We start from the raw sequence: 24,611 nt of genomic DNA on the forward strand, positions 1-24,611 counted from the left end.
TAAAAAATGTGTATGTGACATGGTAGTATAGTATTGTTCCCGTAGTGACATGTGTCCCAGTTCATGTTTCAAATATACTGTCCTTGACACAAATGAAGAGGGATATATTTATAAAGTTCCTATACATTGCTTTTCCTGTTACAATCTCCTGGAGTGTATTATCTGTGTCTTTATCCAAGGTCACTGTACTGCCTAAGACATGGGTTTTTGCAATATCGATTGTAGCTGCAGATACAGCAGAAAACACATGTGATTAAGCTTGGAATTCAGCATTCTTCCCTTGTGCTTCATAATTTAGCCAAAATTCCTAACATATAGACTTTTGCACTCCTTGTTAACAGAAGTCTTACGTCCTGCAGTTTAAAATAGACCTGAAGGCAACGATAATCTACAATAATTGCGGTTTGTCCTTCAATTGTAAATGAAAAACAAAAAAATGGGTTCTTAATGTTTGTATTGACCTTTGTGAAATACCACACAGTGGGAAGGATCTTATCCAGCTGCCAACCTCACAGTGTTAGCGCCAACAACTCCGACTGAGTGCTTCCACACTTAATGAAACAATGTAGAGGATTCAATTTCAAGAGTCACATTATCCTAGTTGCACTTTGAGTCATATCAAATTAAAAATTCAAGTTTAACCAGGACATTTGGATAAAGAAACTTTTGAAAAATAAGATGTACATGTAACAGGATTATGTAATCAGGAAACAAAAGAACTGTATTTCCTTACAGTAACATAGAAAAATATGTAATCAGATAACTGTAACATGTCTAAAAGCTCGGGTGAGAAAAACTAAAAAGAGCATATATTGTTATTTGTAAAAAGGATCAGATTTTATTTCTTCCTTTTAAGCTGTTCTGTTCTGGCTAATACCTTGAGTGTGAATCTATAGGTCTACTGCCTGAATCTGCTTTATGGTTTTCACTTTCTTTGGTTCATTTGTTCTTTTTATAATTCAGTAGGTGACCTATATGTTCATAAAGTTGTGTTTGTGAGCTTAACTGACCATTTCTAAACTGAAACGGCTCAGATTGTATTCCTGGTTGTTCAAACTATAGTATATGCTCATGTGTTTCTTAGTTGGTGTTTAGGCTACTGCTTGAATATGCTTAAAGAGGCCTTAGTATGCTTTTTGGGGTTTTCCCTTTAATGTAGTGTGTTATTATTATAGGTTTTTGTGCATGTAAATGGTCTGCAAACCAGAGTTTTGCTTCAATTGGGTTATTTTGTTTACTTCCATCACATAATGACTAATGTCACTCTGTAACGCTCGTGCTTCTATTGGCTAAAACAACAACACATTGTACGTGATAGGCTAAGGGTTGGGACATACAGTTCCGGAAAAAAATGAGAGACCACTCCAAATGGTTCTTAAATGTCAATCTCTACATGTATGGCAGCCATTCCAGTGTCTGTTGAATTCAAACACAGAGAAATGTTGTCAGTAGTTTATAGAATACAATAAAAAAAAAACAATCATTTAACTCAAACACATCCGTACAAAAAGTAATATATATACTGTATATATATATATATATATATATATATATGCATGGCAATTATTTAGGTTGGGATAAAATGAAATAGGACTTTTTTTTGGTTTCAATAAGAAATGTGAATCCCCCAACTTCCATTTCTGTCAAATGACACCACTAAATATGTAAAGATGTATCATTTCCAGAATAATACATTGTAATGTCTGTAATGTGAGATGCACTGAAGTGTGGTAGAGTTCATTCATGCTGTTTTTGAAGTGTCTTCCCTTCCCTGTTCCCTCAGCTCTCACTTTCAACAGTTGTCACAAGAGCTCTCTGCAGAGATACTGTCTTGCGTATAAACAATACATTAATGTCCTCAGACACTGCGAGCATCACTTTATCAAAAGAACGCCTTACAGAGTCTTTTTAAGTCTTTAAGGTTAGATTTTATGATGTAAGGGTTTACATAGCGGGTAAAATAAAACAGTCATATCAAGGTGCACTCGCAGCAGGTTATTCAAGGAGCAAGGATAAAAGTAATTTGTGGGTGATTATTATGATAATTTTTCAAGGGAATGACGAGGTGTACCGTTTATAGATAAAGATTTAGTAGTCAAATATTTTATCAAAACATAAATCCGTTGGCCAATAGATAATATCCCATGACTTCCTCTATCTATCTATATTTCTTCTTGAAGGATTGAAACGTTGTCTTTTGCATCTGTCTTTTTCCACAGACTTCCACATCCTGCTGGTGGAGGTTAGTATTTTGGGTCAATGTACAATTTGAGCTCTGGCCGGAAATTCTGCTGGAGTATCAGCATGCAGCTATGGCTTTTGAAGCTCTGGATTTAATGGCCCTGCAATGTCCAGCTGGTGCTTGGTGCTCTTAAGTAGGTTGGTGTAGGTTGATGGGTCAATACTAGCTTTTTTTGCCAGAGTTTTCTGTAAGACTAAACAAGAAGACAGACCATTGTTCATTTAATCACCTCATTAAGGGTTTCACACGCTGCTAGCAATGTGTCGTAAAAGGAAGGGTTCTGGGATTTGAAGCAATTGGTGTTTTTTCTGGATTCCTCATACCTCCCCGAAAAGTATTTCCCAGAAAGATAAACTGGGTTTTCAACACATTTTTGATGGAAATGTTACGATGTTGTGACAACACTGACCCTCTCTTAGTATTTGTAGTAGCATTTGAAAGTTGGTTATAGCAGCTTTGTGAATGGGCCTAAGGCGGAAATGCTTTGTGTGAAAGAAAGCATTGGGGAGGACTCATAGAACCCAGCCTGTGATCGACTGAAAATCATCTGTATTACTAATTAAACTCAGTACTATTTCTTTAAAAAATAATACAAATCCAGTCCTAACTTTACACTTCACAGAATCCTCAATCTTTGTATTTGAAAAGGAAACTTCATCCATGCAATATAATGTTAACAGACTCTCCTCGCTCTCCTTACATGGATGAACTACCCCTTTGCTTAAAGCCCTTATTTAAAACATAAACACAGACATCTTAGGGCATTTGGGAAACATCTTATGCATTACAAACATGGTTTATTTACCTGTTTAATATAGTCTACAGTTTCTTTAAAGTCTACTGAAACCCAGTTTTTTTCACTCAAGTTCCAGGATATTGATCAATTAGGTCTCCCTGGAGCGACCGGATGATGACTGGTATAGAAAGCTGGGCTAAGGGTCTTTAGGAGGGATATGATATGTTAGTCTTTTATGCTAACTTTATAAGCTTCCTCACTGATATTGGTAGTTTATAAAGTATAGTGTTGGACTTATTTTGCTTTCAGAAGGAAATGATAAAATATGACTAATTATTTCCTGACAAGCAACTATGACTTCCAAAAATATCATATTGCTCCCCGGTCAAGGCAAGAGCTTACATTCTATGTGGTTCATTTGTGAACATTCTTGCTTGAATTAAGATGAAACTTGCATTTTGAAGCTTTACCCAAGCGGGCAATGCTATTGCATTATAACACCATGCTTGGGGAGTAGGGGATTACATTAGATGATTAGGATTCCAAAAGAGCTAACTGTAACCCCTACAGTTATAAAAATAAAAAGACATAATCAGAATACTGTTACATTTCTTAAAATTTTGGATTACCACCAGGATTACGATGTTATAAAATATACATATTATTATTATTATTATTATTATTATTATTATTATTATTATTATTATTATTATTATTATTATTATTATTATTATTATTATTATTATTATTAATAATTCAGTTTTTTAAGCTTTACTGTTCTTTAATACTTTAAGTGTGAATCTTTACGCCTACTGCCTGAATCTGCTTTTTGGTTTTCTCTTTCTTTGGTTCATTTGTTTTTATTATTCGGTAGATGAACCTACAGTATATCTTCATATAATAGTGTGTGTGAGCTTAACTGTGTGTATTAAACTCAAACAAGAATGTTCTGTCAGCTCAGCTGCTTTTTTTTTTAACTGTAGACGTTGTTGGAACCATAATGCATTGTGTGTTTATTTTTATCTGCATAAATTCATGTTAACCTGCAGTTCTAACATTGGACCTCCACTGTTTGACCTTGCAGAGTGCATAAATGTAACCACCCCGTGATCAGAATCAGGTGTGTGAACGGGAAAGCAAACAGTTTTTGACCGTGTCGTGTCGTGGACTAAAGTCGAAGTATTTGTTAACGTGTATCAGAGCATGACTGATATGCATACATTGTTCACAGGATGGAAACAGACGAGCAATGTTGGTGATTATACTGAATAACAAATAAAAGGGTCGAGAGATTCAAAGACATCTACTGATTGGACATTGTTTTATTAGACTGGAACACATTCCTCAGTGCCTTAAAGCAGACATGTGGACTCGAGTCACATGACTTGGACTCGAGTCAGACTCGAGTCATGATTTTAATGACTTCAGACTTGACTTGATCAAATTCGGCATGACTTACGACTCGACTTGGACTTGAATACTATTAACTCGAGACTTGACTCGGACTTTGCCTCTTTTACTTGTAATGACTTGACATGCCTCGAGTCAAAAGCTAAATTTCCTGATCATGGACATCCTTCCCTGCAATGCGAACCTGCGAAGCCCCAAAGACCGCAAAGTGAGAGAGCCGGCAGGCAAGTGCGAGCAATGCAATCATGTGGTGGATTTTGGCCTTTTTGGATTGGATCAGGGACCTAACCAGCGTGATTGGATAATCCCCGGGTTTCCCCTCATTAATATTCACGATTTCCCCGGATTTCATCTACGGAAAAGATGCAATTGTGCCACGGAAGGGAAGCCTAGTCGAGAGCTGTCCGTCTGGTCTGCGTCTCTCTCAGTTGCAATTGGCAGGTTTAAGATCCAGATTAGGTTCATGGTTGTGAATTATCTATGTAAATCGACTCTATAGATAACACGTTCATTCTACATGTTGAATGATGATAGCGTAATACAAATATAGGCTATACATACAATGACAAAACTGCCGTGGGCGATATGTTATCCGTATCCTTTGTTAAAATTAATGTTCAATAGCTCTATGCCAATGGGAACAACAGAACGTGCGCATTACATATGGACCAATGCGACACGTTCATTACGGCCGTGGACCGATAAACACTCAGTACCGTACGCACACCAACCGGCATTTGCGTGTTTAACACCGTGTTTAACACTGGCGTTACCGCCGCTTAACTTAAATAATGAAGAACTGCTTTTAATTACGACTTGGCCGAGATCTTAACGTGCTGTTCATGCGTTTCCCATGAATAGCCTACTACTATAACCATAGGCGCTGATTTATGTTTCTGCCGGTGGGTGCTCAAAACAGTGTGTGTGTGCCACCCCCTCATGCGTCCATTGCATGACATGCACGGCACGTGGGTGCTCGGCCTTCTCCGTGGGTGCTCGGGCCCGGAAGCACCCACGGAATCGGCGCCTATGACTATAACTCGGAGCGGAGCAGGATATAATGCGCATGTGCGACGTTGCTGTAGACCCCCCTACAACGGTTTAGTTTGTCACCTTTTTCAACCCTTCTGAGTTTGCAGGTATGTACACAAATAACTAAGATTAGGGAGGTGTACTCTGTCTCTCTCTCTGTCTGTCTGTCTCTCAAGCGCCTACCCCCAGCACCTTTCATTGTGTGTAGTCATGCTGCTTAATTGTTATGCAGATTAAACATTGTTTTATTGAAATATTAGGTTTCTTTGTGATTTAAGCAAAATGTTGACCTACTGTAACTGGCATCCACTGAAGCATCAATGCCAGTTACATGCATCCACACAGTCCATGCCTCACTAGTCAAGGCGCTTTACCAACTTTAGGATGACAGTGGTGCCTTCCGTGCTCATACATTTCTAACCCACCATTCACACACAATACTTTGAAGGTCTTTGGGCGCATGCGTATATACAGATATATAAAATATATGCATAGTTTAATCTGTATGTATAAAAAAATACTGAAGATTAGGTTGATATGTTGAAATTGTGTGATCGTTAGTCTGATAATGGCATTATTAAGTGAAGAGTACATGATGACTTGTTCAGGACTCGAAGAAGCTTGGGACTTGGACTTGGACTCGACTTGGCTTTGGTGTTACTTGGACTTGGACTCGACTTGCCCTTCTCTGTCTTTACTTGGGACTTGACTTGGACTTGACTGCTGAGACTTGGGACTTACTTGGGACTTGCCAAACAGTGACTTGGTCCCACCTCTGCCTTAAAGTATGGAGATGCTTAAAAGGCACTACAGACGTGCTCATGTGTTTCATTGTTGGTGTATACGCTACTGCCTGACTATGCTTATTGGAAGTTCAAATAAATAAAATCTCTGAGCAGGGGACACGTTGTGATACTGAATATCTTGGGTTCTTACATTGAATATAACCTCCAAGGGTCCGCTAGATTTAGCTTGCGGCTACAAAAGATTCTGAATAAAGACTGTTTTTCCCCTTGAGGATCTGGTTTGACAGTGGACAATCAGAATTGATGAGTAGAATATATGATTGGGTTCAATGCTATTGCTATCACTGTCCTTCAACATTGCTTACATTTTCGATCGAGATAATTGTAACACGTTTGCACCTGTAGGCCACCGTAGTCTATCCATATCTTGTTAGAAATACACATTTTAAATAGAGATTGTGCTATGATAATTTAATAAATGAACGACAAGTCTAAGTTATGAAAAACCAAATGGTATAGCCAATGGTTGTGTACTCCTGTGTGGATTTAATACTTAAAGTTCTCTTATTATGCTATATTTGAATAATATATTGTAGGGCAATATATATAGAAAACATGTTTTGTTCAAAATACAAAAAGATCACCCATTCCAGCCATGGCTCATCCCCCTCTATTTCAGCCCTGTCACTGAAGTGCTGATTCTGTGACTGTCGCTTTAAATTTGAGCTGACCTGAAGCTGGCCACGCCCCTTTGGAGAGAGTTTTGTACCGGCAGAAAACTAAACGCTGCCGTGATTATACGCCGTATTATGTTCCAAACCACATCAAGCATTGTTTCTGAAACTGTATGGATCTCAAACGTTTCTCTCTCGCGGGGTTTACCTCAAGGACAGGACCTTTTTATATCCGGCTTCTTTACACATAGTCTCTCCAGTACAGCATTAGCTCTGAGTGTTAACGATGCTTGCTAATGTAAATGCAGTCCGTATTACTTTCAAAACAGGGTGGTTTCAGCTCGCCGACTGTATATTGGGTAAGATTGGTTGCCAGGAGTGCAATGCCCTAATGTACGAGTAAGTGACTTTCTGTGTTCCCCTTTAAACAGTCTGGATTCATTGGTATCAAATCAACAGAATATTAATAATTTATGGTGAATTTGAACTATTATCACTCTTTTCTAACTCTGCTCGGTTGTTTAAAGTTAGATAAACTTGATATATGTGGAAGTGAAAAAAATTATCCTACTTCTTAAGCTAAATAAAATGTTTAAAAGTCTTTCTGATCAGCAGGTCAATGCATCATCAAAAAGCTGTAAATCAGTGCTACCAAACATTATATTAACGCAACCTTTAAACATCTACAAAAGTAAAATGCAACAAACATTAATCCAACATCATACACAATTTTTTATGAAGAATATGCTTGAAGCAAAATAATTTGAAATGTTATTATCGTTTTCCGCTGGCAGCAGGTACAGACAATTTAGAGTCCCCAGCTTAAGCATGTTTTGACTGCTTGACTGCAGTAAGGAAGCCTTTGCATCCAAAAGGAGTACATGCCACTACAAGGAAAGTAAACAAACTCCACATGGGATGGGAAAGCTGGCTATTGTACATGTAGACCCATACTTTAATGCAGTGCGGTGACAGAATAAATCCAGGTATTTCTGTGGTTATTTCCAAGGAGGATGAAGAAGGGATGTCCTCAGACAGGAACATGCACTTGTGTTCAACCTCTAACCCCTCAGTAGTATACAGTTTTTTTCCTTTTGCACAGCATGCAAGTTCTGTATCAGATCTCGTCCAGTTCCATCAAATCATCACTCTGAGGAAATGCATGACAGCATTTTGGTGAAAGGATGATAATTTGATACCAAAGGAGAGAAAATATATAGATCAAGAGCAAGCCTAAGATCAAGGTGCAGTGAGGGCCTGTACTGTGAGAGATGAAGTGAGGGGCAGATAAGCAGCACAAAGGCTCTTAAGTACAAAGTGAGTGGAGCGCTGGTGTCTTTGATCCTGGCTATCTCTCTCTTTGTTTAAAGGCTTACGCTCTCCAAAAACCCTTCATCCTGACCCTGTGAAGTACAGAGCAGAGTGCTTCATTTGGCCAAATGCTTAGCTCAACATAGCCATGGCTAATGGTGCTGTACTGTACCGAGTAAGGAGAACCAGCAGGTGGAAGAGTGTTACAGTTCATGTATTTGACTTTAGCATTTTTTAAGTCTTCTAATCAGTTTCTAATTCCTAGCACTGTTTTCCTCACTGTTGGGCCTATTTCCCAATGTTTTCTTGGGACCCGAGCAATGGTTTAAACCTGCATAATTGACAAAGTTCAGCCACATGAGGCAGCAGGAACAACATGTGAACACAACATTTAGGTTGATATAAAGCTTGTATGCAATCACGCATCATGGTTATTCACACATCCACGATGTCAACGTCGGTGGTTCTAATCCCAGCCCCTGCAAACTTGTCAACAGTTTGACATTGGCAGCCTCTTGTTCTGTAGGAATGTGTATGAATGAGTGAATGTTGACTTGTATGTGTAAAAGCACTTTATAGGGTTTGCATAAAATTGCGATTTAAATGCAATGAATGTGTCCATACTTTTGAGATTTGCTACAGGCCACCTGGTTAATTCTTTAAGCACTGGGTTTGGGCTCTTGCAACTCCTGAGAGAAATGTGTCATTATTGGCCCTCGGAAATGCAAAAATGAATTGTTTTGGGACCCCAGGCAGTGCCTCAAAATATTCATATTGACATTTCAATATTTTCAGCTTAATTTCAGGGGTCTCTAACTTCCAAATAATCTTAGATATGATGTGAATACCAAGCAAAGGTTGCAATGTGTTGCCATTTTAGTTGGAAAAATGGACAAATGTGTGAAAAATCGATGTGTAAGTATGTTGTGTATGAAGTCAATGTTCCCTTCCATTTTTTCTTAATGTTCGAATGGACCCTTTTTTAATATATTGTTACATTTAAACATTAGGAATATGGATGAGGCTTATGATGCCCAATCAACTACATTTGCATATATTTATCATTACATCAGATGTCATTGTAAAGGGTTGAAGACAGCTGGTTAAGTTCACGTCACTGAAAATATAATGAGATGGATGAGCAGCAGCATCCTCAAAGGCCACAGTGTTAGCTAGACTTAGCAGAGGAAAAGCCAGATTAATGATCATGTCAAGATTTTTAACTATGGGCCCCTGGGTAATAATATATCAGCAGAAGTAACCAATTGCTGCTCTCAAAGAGTAATAATTACAATAATGCTATAAATTGAGTAATGAACTTCCACAACTGCATACCTTCCTGTTTGTGAGGGGCCATTGTTCAACCACATTTGTGAACATGCATCTGTGTCCTCTGGTTTTAAACCACCCATCTCTCTGAGTAGACACGGCAAACAACTTTGTGAAAGTTCTACTCGCAATGTAACTATGTATTTGAAGGAAAGTAGTGAGGCTGCTTTTTGCTGCACATATACAGCTTGACATCCACAACAGGGCCATATTTTGAGGCAGATGTTGCGCTTAATTATTCACATATTTATTTGGCGGCAACACTCAAGCAGGCTTCATGAAAACATTCTGCCTATGCCTTGGAATGTGTAAATATGTGAATTATTAAGTTAAAGCTCTTCTCCCCAAACGTACCCTCATACTGCCATATTGCCTGCCTCAGATTGTTGTTGAGGGTAATCCCATATTCAAGCTACTTTTCCTGTATATATATATGTATATATTAAACTGTTTCCTTAAAATCCAAATGTTTTTCCTCAATAGACATGAAAAGCTCACTTTATTTCTGTTCAATATGACGTACAACAACCCGCTAATCACAGTTTTTCTTACTTCAAACTAAACTCTGAGAAAGCTTAACTTACTTAACGTTTTCCCGCTACAATAGCCACAACTCAAAATATTTTTCTACAGGGCACACAAACAGGTGCATGTGCATCACAGTAACTCCTATTACTCGTGAAACACAGAAACCTATTTAAAATTATTCCAGGTCATCATATTGGATAATTATGATGCTTACTTTTATCTTTGAAGCCAATGTTCTGCTAATGGGCAATATTGGTAAGCAGCAAAACTGTCTTGAATATAAAGTTTGTATTTTATCTCAGACACACAATTCATTTTTATTATCCCTCATCACTACATTTCTAAACTAAGCGGTTTCAATTGGCTTACCCTAACATTGACCAAAGCATAGGGCCCTTGTGTAAATACTGTAGAAAGGGAGACTTTTGGAATCCACAGCGCTGGACCTAACCACATATGAAGTGATTGAAAGTCTCCCAGGGTTTTTCACAATCCCCTATTTTCCGACATTCTTGTCTGGTCATGGATGGACACCATATCAAAAAAAATCGGACTGTCAGATAAAGCCTCATTATGTTCCTCTGCACATCAAACATTGTTTCTGAAATTTGACCTTTCTCCAGCCGGTCCAAAATACATCAAAACAATTATAGAGGAGAATGTTTCTATAAATTGCGTACAAGTAGGATACCCAGCAGTTTTCAGATATTTCTTTATGTCCATGCTGTACGGGAAGAATTCTAGTGTTTGAACCTTTGAGATTTGTGGTCATGCTACTTATTTTGACTGCAGGAAAAAAAACAAATCCTCTACAAAGGCAGTGGCGGGACTTTTGAAGTCAAAATGAGGTGCTTTGTTTCGGGGGGATGAAAAAATATGCTGAGGTGGCACTGAACTGGATTTTGGGTGTGTGACTTTATGTGTGCGTGTGTGTGTGCGTGCATGCGTGCGTGCATGTGAGTGCATATTTTTGACAACAGAACTAAATGTCCTGGCAGCCGGGTGGCCTTGATACTGTAGTTTTCCTGTCAAAAGATTGACAGGTCACTCCACTCTTGTAAAAGAATAAAACAAAATAAAATAGAACTCATGAGAAGAAAGCTGCTTTTTTACTTTTGGTTTGACTTTGGAAGTAATCTGGTGCCACAAATGAGACCATGATTTCACTTGAAATGACACGAGAGATTAACATGTTCTATGCGGTATAATGTGTGACAAATGCTTCTTTTGTTTCCTTCATCTCAGACCACCAGTTTCCTGTCTGAAGCCCAATTTTCTGCTGAGTCACCAGAGACGCTGGATCCACTTTTCAAGTTCCACGAAACCATTGCTAAGGTAGAACCACCGTCATTTCAATCACACTTCTTCTAACTATCTTTAAATCACAGTTGCTGTTATGTCTCACACATGTGATAACATCTTGCATTAGCATTAGCAGCCCGATGCAATCCAATCTGGTTACAATAGGGTCAGCCTTAATTGAACCTTTTTGACTATCAAGTACAAAGCAAACCAAACAAAGGGAGGGAGAAGAGAACAACCACTTTGTTCAAATCTATTTAGAGTACCAAAACAACAATTAGTTAGTATGTCTTCACCCAATTTTGTATGCATTTTAAATTGAATTATGCACACAAACTGGAAAATAACTAAAACTGCTTTGTCAATAACTCAATAGGGTAGGCGTTTGTCTGTCTCTGTTGCTAAGAACTATCCAAAGGCTGGCAAAACTGAACATGTAGCCATGACTGTTGTAATACATCTGATAATTGTAGTTGAGAATCTAAACTCGGAAAAAAAAAGCACTTGAGACATGTTTTACTCTTGCCAATAAATGTGTCTTCCATTTCAGTCCCCCAAAAACATGTCTATTTTGGATCATGAAATATAAGGATGATAATATTGAATTGTTGCAATATAGTCTCCGTCCACTAGGGGCAAAACTGAAGAAAATGATGTTGAGATGTTGAGCAAAGAGAAAGTATTGCAGTTTTTCTGATGAATTGTATGTGTTTGTGTGTGTGTGTGTGTGTGTGTGTGTGTGTGTGTGTGTGTGTGTGTGTGTGTGTGTGTGTGTGTGTGTGTGTGTGTGTGTGTGTGTGTGTGTGTGTGTGTGTGTGTGTGTGTGTGTGTGTGTGTGTGTGTTGCTAAACACATGCCAGAGTTCAAAAATAGCGAATTTAATTTGTCTTTCCATGTTCTGCCTATACCAGCTTTTACAAGCCACTGAAAGGACTGAGCTATCTGGGGTATATCTGGGGATGGCTACTACTACAAACTAAGTGTAATAACATGTAGCTAAAATGATAACTAACATTTTAATATGTAATCTTCAGTCCCCAAAACCATAGAGTTACTGTTTAACTCCTAATTGTTATGTTCATGTAGCAATAACTCTAGGAAAGCTAAATGATAGCTTATTTAATTAATCTCTTTTTTTGGAGAAGTCTACACATGTCAGAGCACTGATGGCATCCTTGTGCTGTGGCCAAGCAACCACACTTAGACGATGCAGTAGATGGAATATTGTATTTGTTGATACTCCCTGGCAACCTTAGCTCTTAAAAATGTATCATACCATTAAACTCAACTGTAATCTCAATTAAATATTGAGGTACACCTATTTTATAAACCTGGTAAAAGCTTTATATTAAAACAAAACAAACACACAACGAAACCACCTGTTTTATGACAATTTCTACACAGTTTACTTTACGTTTCCCAGTAAAGCGAATCTAATGAAAAAAGTGCTGGCTGTAGCTAAAATGTTAGAGCAGGTCTTCCATTAATCAGACAATCAACATGTCAAATGTCCTTGGGCAAGATACTGAACCCTGGTCCCGGCCGTGGCGCAACAGGCTGGGGCACCTGCACCGTACGCCGGTGTGCTTTTTTTTTTAATAATAAAAGTGTGTGTGAATGGGTTACCGTTAGCATGTAGCGTAAAAGCAATATGAGTGGTTTGAGGACCAAAAAGACAGATTGCACATTTTTCAACTTTGCACATTTAGCTGACTTCAAAATGTTACATATGTAAAAAAAAAAAAAAAACTCTGCACTTGATGATGGTGCAAAGACACTTAAATAGAAATATAAAATTCATCCACTTTTCAAAATGCATCATGAATGATACACTTCCTTTTCATTATATTGCACAAAAAAAACTGTGAAAAACCGGAAGAAATACACACTGCTGTGGCCAAATTATGATTTGTATCTCATCTAGCAGTTTGGATATTTTCTTGTAACCCCCTAATGTTAGAAGGACCACTCTCATAGCTTCTCATAGATGCCCCCAGTTGTCACATTTTACAAGTTACATAAGGGACGGTGACAGTTTCATTATCTTTTATGGAGGCCGGCTCTAAATGAGTACACTTTATTATCATACCTTGGCACCTCCAATGTGAATGTGAAATTGCATTCAACTGCACTGCAAAAACGTACAAACTGTTGCGGGGATTGAAGTTCAGACCTCTCCAGATAAACAGACAATGGATACTATATTTAGGATTGCAGAGAGAGGAAGAGAAGACAGACAGAGTTTAATTTGGGTGAGAAGAATGTGTGAGAGGACTAAAAGTTTGAACAAAAGAAGCTTTTCTTCTGATGAAAAGGGTGCCATCTGTATGTTTAGACTTTTTGTAGCTTTGTGTTTGCTGTGTAAGCCTGTTTGATGCAGGGATGACATAGAATGTGACTTTTAATGGAGAGGTTAGGTGGGAAAACTGCTGACAGCAAAAAAGTGTGGTTTAAATGTTTTGGTACAGTGACGTAATTTTGTAGTCCGAAGTTGTAGTTAGCATCGCCAAGGCAAAAAGGAATGGGGTTTTTACATCGGATTTTGGTATTTCACAGCAAAAGTACAAACACATTTATGATACTTACCACGTCTTGAAGGAGGAAAATCCACATAATAAGACCGCAAAGCCTAAATGCAATCACCTGAAGTAAAAAGTATCATGTTTGCATGTCAGCACATCACCACAGCTAAGCTAAGGGAGGCTAATGTTTAGCGTGACGATGTTTAATGGTTTATTTAGTCACTTGTTAGCAACTGCCGTTTGACGACACATAGAAGTTTCAGACAATTAAATGTGTGGTGTTCACTGACACATTTTATGTCATAGAACAAGGCCTAAACTTCTCTTCAGCTTGTCTTAACCACATACCTTAATTCAGGGGTCTTACGGAAAAAAACTTTTAAAAAACCTTGGCTTTGAAACAAGGAAATCGAAAGTTGTAAATTACTAAGTCATTTCTGGTTTTAGGACTCTTTCCTTATGAACAGTCCATCTGTCTTTCAGTCCCACTATAACCAGTCCATCAGTCTCTGTCCCACTAAAATAGTCCATCAGTCGCTGTCCCACTATAACCATTCCATCAGTCTCTGTCCCACTATAACCATTCCATCAGTCTCTGTCCCACTATAACCAGTCCATCAGTCTTTGTTGCCTGCTATAACCAGTCCATCAGTCTTTGTTGCCCTCTATAACCAGTCCATCAGTCTTTGTTGCCCTCTATAACCATTCCATCAGTCTTTGTTGCCTGCTATAACCAGTCCATCAGTCTTTGTTGCCCTCTATAACCAGTCCATCAGTCTTTGTTGCCTGCTATAACCAGTCCATCAGTCTTTGTTGCCCTCTATAACCAGTCTTTGTTGCCTGCTATAACCAGTCCATCAGTCTTTGTTGCCTGCTATAACCAGTCCATCAGTCTTTGTTGCCTGCTATAACCAGTCCATCAGTCTTCGTTGCCTGCTATAACCAGTCCATCAGTCTGTGTTGCCCTCTATAACCAGTCCATCAGTCTTTGTTGCCTGCTATAACCAGTCCATCAGTCTGTGTTGCCCTCTATAACCAGTCCATCAGTCTTTGTTGCCTGCTATAACCAGTCCATCAGTCTTTGTTGCCTGCTATAACCAGTCCATCAGTCTTTGTTGCCTGCTATAACCAGTCCATCAGTCTTTTTCTCCCACTATAACCATTCCATCAGGCTCTCAGAATAGTCCATGGAATAGTTTCTTGCCATCTTTCCTTTAATTAAACACTAAGGGTTTTCCACAGCTGCCGATGATTCAAATGCACAGCTCAATGTCCCCATCATTATCTTTCATTTAAACCTTTGCAAAGCAGATTTCTATCCAATTTGAAATCATTGACAATAATGTTTTTGGGTCAACTGCAAGCATGTTCTTTCGTATGCCAACTATAGAACAAAAAAAAATTAACTTCAGTCATACAGATCACAGTTTTATCGGCAGCTAAAAGACAAAGAGCTGTGGCATTTGTTACTGAAGATAATGCAAACGGACCACAGGGTGTGTGTGTGTAGGACGGTATTGTCCACTGTGCAGGCGACCTTCATGTCTAGCCCTGCTGGATGGTGATTGCTTGGCTGAAAGGCTTCTTGTTGGCAGCTCATTTTTCTCTCCTGATGTTCTTTTTTTTTTTTTCGGCAACTCCTTCATCTTCAAGATGACCTCTACACAAAGACAAGATAATGAGGACGGGTCATTCTCACAGATGCACATTGCGTCCAAACTTTGGCGTGCTTCATCTCATTCCCATCAAAGAGTTACAGGACTGTTCAGTACCACCAGTGATGTTTTTGGACTGATAGAAGATGAGTCACAGAGTCTTTGAAATAAAAATATAGGAACGATGACTTGAAAGCATCTTGATATCAAAACTGAAAAAATACCATTGCAAAAGACTTTAATGATCAGGCAAAGTTAAGTAGTAACTATTAAAGGCAGTTGAGGATGTGAATAGAAGTCATAAACCAAATAGGTCCAAACTATGAACAGCTCTTGGTTCACATCTCCGCCTCCACATGTCACCCTGCTGCTCATGGATGGTTCAGTCCTTTCAGAGATAAGTGTCAACAGTCAACTGTCAAGCTGTATGTTAACTATCTGAGAGAAAATGTTCTAAGGCTTTGCTTTCTGTAATAGCCAACCAGAAATGCATCTCACCCAAAATCCTTCAAATCCGACGTACAATTTTTTTAGTGTTTCCAAATTACCAAAAGTCTGGGTACCTGTGTATTTCAGGTTCAGATAAATTACATTTTTTGAAAATTAACACTTAAAAATAAATATATATATATATATATATATATATATATAATTTATTTCCATAAAGTAAAACAAAATATGTGCAATATCTGAATTTAAAGTGGGGAGCTGTGCACATTTTTAAATATGTAGAAGTAGTGGGTAGAAGTATACAGCAGGGTGTGCAGGGTTAACAGCATTAAACATGAACAAGATTTGCTAACATGTAATATAATCTAATATATAATGTCTATGGAGAGGGTAAAAGTCAGTGTCACTGGGGGGCCTGGTCATTGTTAATGAGGCCAGTAAATGAAGGGTGCAGTGCTTCACTGGTTTGCCATTGGGGTTGCAATAGGTTTGTTACTTGAGAAAATACCAGTGGTGAGGGTTTTCTCACTCAAATTTTACCAAAAACACCCAAATCCTGCTTTGTTCTAGTCCTACTCGTATCATGTCTGTGATCAGAGGCTCAAGATGATATAATACGTTGAAAAATGCATCATTCAGCATCCACAGACAGTCTCATAAAAATGAGTCCCATTAATCAGCCCCAGGAAGTAATGTACTGTATTAACAAATATAAATGTGGCCTCTGCCATGAAAATACTATTTAGCTTTGTGTTGAATACATTCAATACAGTCAGGGGTTAGGGTCTATGCCAGTGTATTACCTGGTCCATGAACCTGGATTCCAAACTTAGCTTTTTTTTCTCAGAAATAAAAAGTTTAATGAGTGTTTTTTTGTCATGCTTGAGGACTAGAAGACACACATTTTGGTATAGTTTAGCATGATACTGTAAGGTAGCTTTTACAACAAATTGATTTACGTCATGAGCCACTTAACATGCAGGCAGCTGGTTTCCCCCTAACAAAAAGACAATGCTTCTAATTGAGTGATACTCTTGCTCTTTGAAGTAAAGGAACAAAAGTTACTATTATAATATAGGGAATGAAAACAGGAAGTATATTTTTATTTAGTACATCATCTTTATTGAGTCCATATTTGTTTACAAATGGACAAATTGGCACTATTAAGGTATGCCAGTTAAAATAGTACAACTTTTTTTTTTCTTATAAACCAATAAATGGACACAGGAATAGCTAATAGCCAAGCAAGATAGCGTGATAGTTAGAATCAGAAATATTTTAATCGCTCCAAAGGGGAAATACATGGATTGAACTGGCAATGTTCCGGGTTCCCTGCCAAGTGTCTTCTTATGCATTTCATTGTAAATTTACTTCACTTTGATTAGTTACACTCCATAACTTCTTTGAATCAAGTTGGTTACATTTCGTTCAGTTTAACCATCTCACTATGATTTGTATAGCTTAACAACCAAATCCCTTGGAAACCATATTAAATTGATATGGCTGTTTAATAGGATGTGCTTAAAGTGTACAATATAAACCATTACTTTAGATTCAGAAACCCTCCAAAAATAGATTATCAAGGTGCGAGGATGTTAATAATATTGCTTTGTGATGCTTCCTGAGTTCCATAGAGCACAGGCGAGTTTGGATGTGTTTAATATATTGCTTACCTTTATCCTATTCCTGGTAACGAGAAAAAGTGTTTAAAGGCAATGAGCCCAAACTGACTGAAAAGCTCCTCTGGTGACTATAAGGAAAATCATGTTTTTGTCAGCAAAGGCACAATTGATGAACATTTTCATCTGCACCGTCTGATGGGTATTTTGAGCCCTCCCCGTCTCCAGGTCCCTGTGATCATCAATTATCAGGATCTGACATCTGTCTGAATATATAACTTACTCTCAGGTGTCCTTTCTAAAAAAAATCTAGTACTAAAAATATATTGATTGTATACAAGCAGAGTGGTTTTCATAGTATTTGGAGCTAGCGCCGACACATCGTTTCCCGCTATGAGATCACTCGCGGCCAGACTGTGGTGGAAATATCTTATTGAAAATCAAGACATTGTTTGTGAATATATATATTTTTTTATTCTCCCTGCAAACAATACTAACAACGATACAGCATTACATAATCACAGCAGGAATCTGACTGAAGAGTGTCCGTGTTGTATCTGGTTTAATTGGAGCCATCTAATCACAGTGTAATGTACTGTGTATCGGCAGTCTATGAAATGTACTGTAGGCCTAGTTCTATCCCCTCCACCCTATTTGAAGTGTCCCTCATGGATGGATGTGCCCTTAGCATTTGCCTGTACTGCATATGCCATGGGCCGGCCCTGGCATCGATAAATTGTACGTGATATGCTAAATGGCGGGTCAAAGCAACCAATCATAACAGATCATGCCAGCTAACCAATCAGAGCAGACTGGGCTCTGGTTTCAGACAGATGGTGAAAAGATGTGCTGCAGTTCAGGCAGTATGAGAAAAATAAAGAGCTTTTTGAACATTAAAGCATGGAAACTGACACAGTAAAGGCACAAAATACCAATTTGAACCTGAAAAAGAGCAGAATATGTCCTCTTTAATGATAAAACATCAGCTTAACATTTATTTATTTTTTAATCTTGCAACTATTTTCTATTTCTGCATGAGGGCATTACTCACATCACATGTATTAACCAACTTTCTCAGCACCATGCACACATTAGGTTTCTGTGCCTGTGCTTACTTTGAAAAGACTCTGCTCAGGTGGTTGCAGTTATTCCGATTAATTAGCTCTCTATTCAGGCTAAAGGTAGGCAGAGCTATGCCGGCATGAGGTAACCAAGCGTGATGTTGTTTTAAGAACGATAAACAAGTAAAATCTTCCTTAATGGCTGCAGGGGTGGGAGGGAGGTGTCGGCAAACACCCACAGAGTCCTGAGGAGAGACTCAACAGGTCAAATAAGTTACTGTAACACCTGTGTGGGCGGACTTTGACTGTATAGAAATGGAAAAATACAACTGCATAAATTTTTTATATTCACCAGATAAAATTCCAGTTATGTACTTTAAGTCATCAGTCTAAGAGCTTTGATAAAAATGCTTATGATTGACTATATTAGGAAGTCTGCAGCCACAGTTGGCATGAAGAGAAAAAGGGATGTCTTGTGGCCTTAATCATCACATCCTTTGAGATCAGGCAAAGTGCCAGATGTTATTTGCACAGCTTGTAAAATGGAAAGAGAGAGGCACAGAATGACAGTTACATAAAGACACAAGGTCAAGGGTACACTGACACAAGTCATCGTGAACGGTAAATGGGAGGTGGCAGAGATGTTATTCTCAGTGTTAAATAATCTGATTCTGAGGCTGAAAGCCTGCATGACCCCTTGTTTGTTTTGTGCGTGACTGTTCTGAAATGTCCGGCAGTCTCACTAATTATCAACACTTATTCTGTATAGAGATGGAAAAAAAATGAAACACCACGCTAATCCCATGAAGATCAGGGAAAATGGAAAAATAAAAGTTGACAACAGATAGAGTTGATTTTGGTTGTTCTTTTAAATTATTGATGATTCTATATGTAGAGATATGGTATAAGCTACCTCTAGTAACTATCTATCTGGAATTGCCATCAAAATAATTATTTTTGGGGTTTTCCCTTTCCTGCTGTGTGTTATATATGTTGTTGTGCATGTAAATGGTCTGCAAAGGCTAAAATCCCAAAGTTCCAGAGTTTTTCTCCCACCCACCCAATCAGACCAATCCGTGCAGACTCGGCTCTGGTTTTAGACGGAGGGTGAGAAGAGGTGCTGAAGCACAGGCAGTATGAGAAAAATAAAGAGTTTTCTGAACATTAAAGCATGGAGACAGTAGAGACACTAAATACAACTGCAAACCTAATTATGAACATGATATGTCATCTTTAAAATTTGATTGAAGAATAACTAAACTTTTTTTTTTACAGTTTTCTCAGTATGACATTTTTGTTCGCCTCAGTTTGTGTTTCCTCCTCTTTCTCCCACTGTCTCCTTCTCCCTCTCTCCCTATTTCTCTTTCACACATACACCCTTGCTCTCTATGGACATGTGTGTGTGCAGTGTTAGTGTTGTAGCTCAGGGACTGTGCCTACATTCTCCATCCCTGGACTCATTTGTCAAGTGTGGTTTTGGACACATTGGGATGGGATGGTTCAGGGTGGCAGGTGGCTACAGCGGGCTTCTCTCTCACTCTATTCCTTTCCCCTGTTCTCCTCTTGTCTCCTTAGCTCCCCTGTCCCTCTTAACTGTCTCTCAAGCCATTTTAAGCATGGCATTGTTAACACGTTGGCTTACTGTGACTTGGCAAGGTTGTCATTGATCAGGCCAATGCATTGTTGGGACCATGTTGACTTGTCTCTGTTGCACACTGAAGGCCATACACATGATTCAAAGAGGTTTCACTGTGTATGTGTAGATGTAAGCATTAGGTTTTGTAGCTTTGGTTGCCTAAAAGTAACCGGAACCGCTGCAGCAGATCAGAAAACCCTCCATTTGTGTGCTGTTTGCAGGGCGGGCCCTGGGCATAGGCAGTATAGGCGAATGCTAAGGGTGCATCCATCCATGGGGGGCGCCGTACATTGAAAGAAAAAAGAAAAGAATAATCAACCTTTTTTTAAAATTATTAACGATGTCTGAAACTATGCCCACATTGCATACAGCGGCCATAAACTATGGCCGCCGTACCTTCATATTCTCATTGCATTTGATATGAAGGTAATTCAAAAGTAACGGAAGGTAACCAGGATACAGTTTTTTCATATTATGATACTTTGATTATATTCTACGGCGGTCAACAGGTGCAAACACAGTCCATGATTCCTCCCAATATTAATAGGTTAGCTTGGTTAGCTAGCTAAGTTACAACAAAACTGCACAGTGTAGCCCGGGTGTAAATACCATTGTTAGCTATGAACACCCGGGTGCAAATAGCATCTGCATAAATTGTAACAGAATAGATTTTTTAAAGTTATCCTTCCATCCCTGGTGACTGTGGAGTCCTCAGCTGCTTCAAACAGATCATATGTGACCGCTGATATCGAAATGAGTCGGAAGTCGCACCGACTCCTTTCTAGATAGACGTGGATTTGTGCAAAAAACTTGTTCTTCAGGGTTCAGGTGTTTTGTCTGATTTTAAATAAACAAAGTTTTGGCTTTCACAATATGAAACTTTTATTGCAAAATTCACACGGTAAATACATTGTTGATGCTTGTAAAGGGTAGATGACAAGAACCTATCAACTCGCACTCTGCTACTACTCAGCGCCGCTCCCCCTCCCTGCTGCTGAAATTATAAATGAAAGGTTTATAGTAATCATAGATAACACAACAGGGTCCGTGACATTTTGATTTCACCTGATTTCAAATAAACAAAGTCTTGGCTTTCAGAATATTAACACTAGAACCGCCAGATGGGTCATTTTGACCCCTCGTGTATGCATAATGCTGCGCTATAATTTGCCGCTACACCCCGTTTCCCAGCAACATTTATTGTTTAGGTGTCCTTTGATAAGCAGCCAGTCATACCAATAGCTATAACTAGCTAAATCTAATCGATATGGATATAAACGCGAGTGATGTATAATCTGCCGCGAGAGAGAGATCAGTGATCATTATCAGCTGCTGCTGACGGAAAACACGCAGCCCCGCTGATCACTTGCAGCTTCGCCACGATACGGACCGGTAAGCGGAGACACTTCAAGTTAGACCTTAAACATGTTGCTATTTTATCTACATCTGCAACAAAATGAAATTGTTATGAATACATTTGTTCTTTGTTGTTTGTCGGGTCACTCAGTACTGGATTAGCAAACTGCATGATATGGATACAGAGGAACTCTTTCACTTGGGGTAAGGCCTAATTCCCTACCTGGAGTGGACAGTCCAACGGTGTCCTGCTGAGAACCATGGCCTCAGATTTGGAGGTGCTGATCCTCATCCCAGCCGCTTCACACTCGGCCGCGAACCAATCCAGTGAGTGCTGAAGGTCACAGACCGATGAAGCCATTAGGACCACATCATCTGCAAAAAGCAGAGGTGCAATCCTTAGCCCACTGAACTTCAGACCCCCTCCTCCACAAGTATGCATCGAAATCCTGTCCATGAATATTACAAACAGGATTGGTGAGAAAGTGCAGCCCTGGCGGAGGCCAACCCTCACCGGAAATCGGTCCGACGTGCTACTGAGGACCCGGACACAGCTCTCGCTTTGGGAGTACAGAGATTGGATGGCCCTGAGTAGAGACCCCCTCACCCCATACTCCCGCAGCACCTCCCACAGTATCTCCCTGGGAACCCGGTCATACGCCTTCTCCAAATCCACAAAGCACATGTAGGCCGGATGAGCATACTCCCAGGCCCCCTCCAGGATCCTTGCAAGAGTGAAAAGCTGGTCCGTCGTTCAACGACCAGGACAAAATCCGCATTGTTCCTCTTCAATCTGAGGTTCGACAATCAAACAAATAGAGCAAGTCACATATTATTTCCATCAGATCCTTCTACATCAATATTCTTATAGCAAAAAGTTGCCACCAACACATTGACAGACCTTTAGAACAGAAGAACAGTGTTGAGGACAAACAACTCGAGGACAGTATACTATTCTGCCTCAGGACATTTATTTTCAACAGGTATTTCCTTGTCCCAAGACGATTAGACTATATTCACAAGTGTCATTGGAATTGATTCTGTGTCCTTGTCTTTGAGGAGAACACAAAGGGAAGCGTTGAGGGAGATAACATGTATGAAAATAGACAGGGAGAAAAGAAGGGCAGATGCTAACAGAGCAAACACACCCAGAAATGGAGAAAGGGACAGATAAGCCTACAATTACAGAAACGGTGATGGTGATGAAGACTGAAATTCCCTACAAGCGGGGATTTAATTGGCATTAACAGGAGGGAAATTGTAGAGAGAATTAAATCAGGGAAGATGTAACCAAAGGAAAATGTGGCAAGCAAAGAAGTGGTAAGATAAAGGGGAGAAAATGAGAATAATAAGATATACAGGAAATGAAAAAGAGCAGAAAGGCGAGAGAGAGGGCGAGAGAGACGCATGCTGTGAAAAGATTCCGATGAAGATGACAGGAGATGAATTGGAGGGATATTTAGCACGTTTCATCTCGAGGTCTTTGTGCATCCGTCTTCTTTATTGATTATCGTGAATCCAACACTTAACCTCCATTTCCCACGTCTGTCAAAGAACACAAATATCATGAGATATGATCATTAATGGATATACGGAATTTTAAGGTGGTTTAATGGCAAAAGAGCATGTCATCAAAAAGACGTACAGTGTTTATCTTTTTGAAATGGTGAGCTTAAAGTGAGTTATTTTTTTTTATTGACAATTTAATAACACATAAGAAACATGAGAACTTCTCATATGGCGAGTGCATCTGCCAGGAAAATTTGATATGTTCTAATAACTGGCCTGTTGTGAAGTACAGAATTATATCCTCTGTATAAATAGCACATATAAATAAGGTTTGATCTTAGAACTTTAAGACACATTGGGTAAACAGTCGTTTGATAAACACTTAAACGGTGGCAGACTGACAATTTTTTGTAGAAAGTACAAGTTACATCAAGCATTGTGCAGTCATCACGTCCAACTGAATGTTTGGAATACAGAAGTAAACAAAGGAGTCCAATTGAGGCATTTCAAGCAGGGGTGGGGGAATGTGTAGGAGGGAACTTTAAGATTTACGCCTGTGCAGACCAATTACTTGGTATTTTGTTCGGCACAGATGAAACATTGGTTTTGTGGGAAAACAAATAAAACCATCGACCGCCTACAGTTTTCCCATAAATTATGTAAACTACTCCTCTAATGAGCATGACCCAGAACATAGAACCAGAACACAGTCATTCATTTAGCAAGAGTACTTATAATCTGATTACTGCTCCCTACTAAAAAGATTTTTGTGAATCTGATTTTTGTAATGCAATTGCTTCCCAGTCTTGTCTACTGCCCTCTCGATAAATGCTCAAGAAGAGTGGATCATTAAAGCAGCTGTTAAACAGGGATTATAGCCGAGCAAAAAAGAGGAGGGGAAACAGAGGCTGCTCCATCCACTGAGATCAAAGCCTTGGCCTGTGAGTTCATAGGCTGGATTTATCTCTGTGCTGCGCTTGCACTCCTCCTCCTTAGACAATCTCCGGGGGGCAGTGGTGAACAAACAATTTAGAGGGTCAACATCTATACATATATCTCAAGACGAAAACCCAGGGCAAGGTCAGTCTCATGCTTCAAAAGTTACCAAGTCGTAATCACTTCCCCAGATGGGATTAACTATGAATAGTGTTTACTAAGTATAAGTATGGATGAAAACAGTTTACCGCATACCTGAATAAGTTCACGTGTTTTTTTGGTTTTTTTTTGTATAATTCAGTTATGTTCTCACTAACCTCAAAAAGTACACATTTCTACACATATACAGTGGTATGCAAAAGTTTGGGCACCCCTCTGAGATTTCATGACAATTTGCTTTTCCTTTATAATAGAAGATCACAGCAACAACATTTGTTTTCCTACAAAGATGTAGACGTTTTAGTGTTTTCCAGACCAAAATTCTTAGGGTAGCATTACATAGTTTTATTATAATAAAATAAAATGCAAAAAATGGGATGTGCAAAAGTTTGGGCACC

The 24,611-nt window shown here is 39.0% G+C and overlaps 1 protein-coding gene across 1 annotated transcript in view; it reads left to right on the forward strand.

The window, feature by feature from the left end:
* Positions 1–24,611, forward strand: part of LOC134870249 (inactive N-acetylated-alpha-linked acidic dipeptidase-like protein 2) — a 555,262-nt gene that overhangs the window by 464,011 nt on the left and 66,640 nt on the right. Inside the window, exon 14 of the mRNA XM_063892353.1 lies at positions 11,254–11,343. Coding sequence (XP_063748423.1) covers positions 11,254–11,343 — 90 coding nt within the window. The remainder of the gene's footprint in view (positions 1–11,253; positions 11,344–24,611) is intronic.

The sequence above is a fragment of the Eleginops maclovinus genome, chromosome 9, assembly GCF_036324505.1.
Source record: "Eleginops maclovinus isolate JMC-PN-2008 ecotype Puerto Natales chromosome 9, JC_Emac_rtc_rv5, whole genome shotgun sequence".
Classification (NCBI taxonomy): domain Eukaryota; kingdom Metazoa; phylum Chordata; class Actinopteri; order Perciformes; family Eleginopidae; genus Eleginops; species Eleginops maclovinus.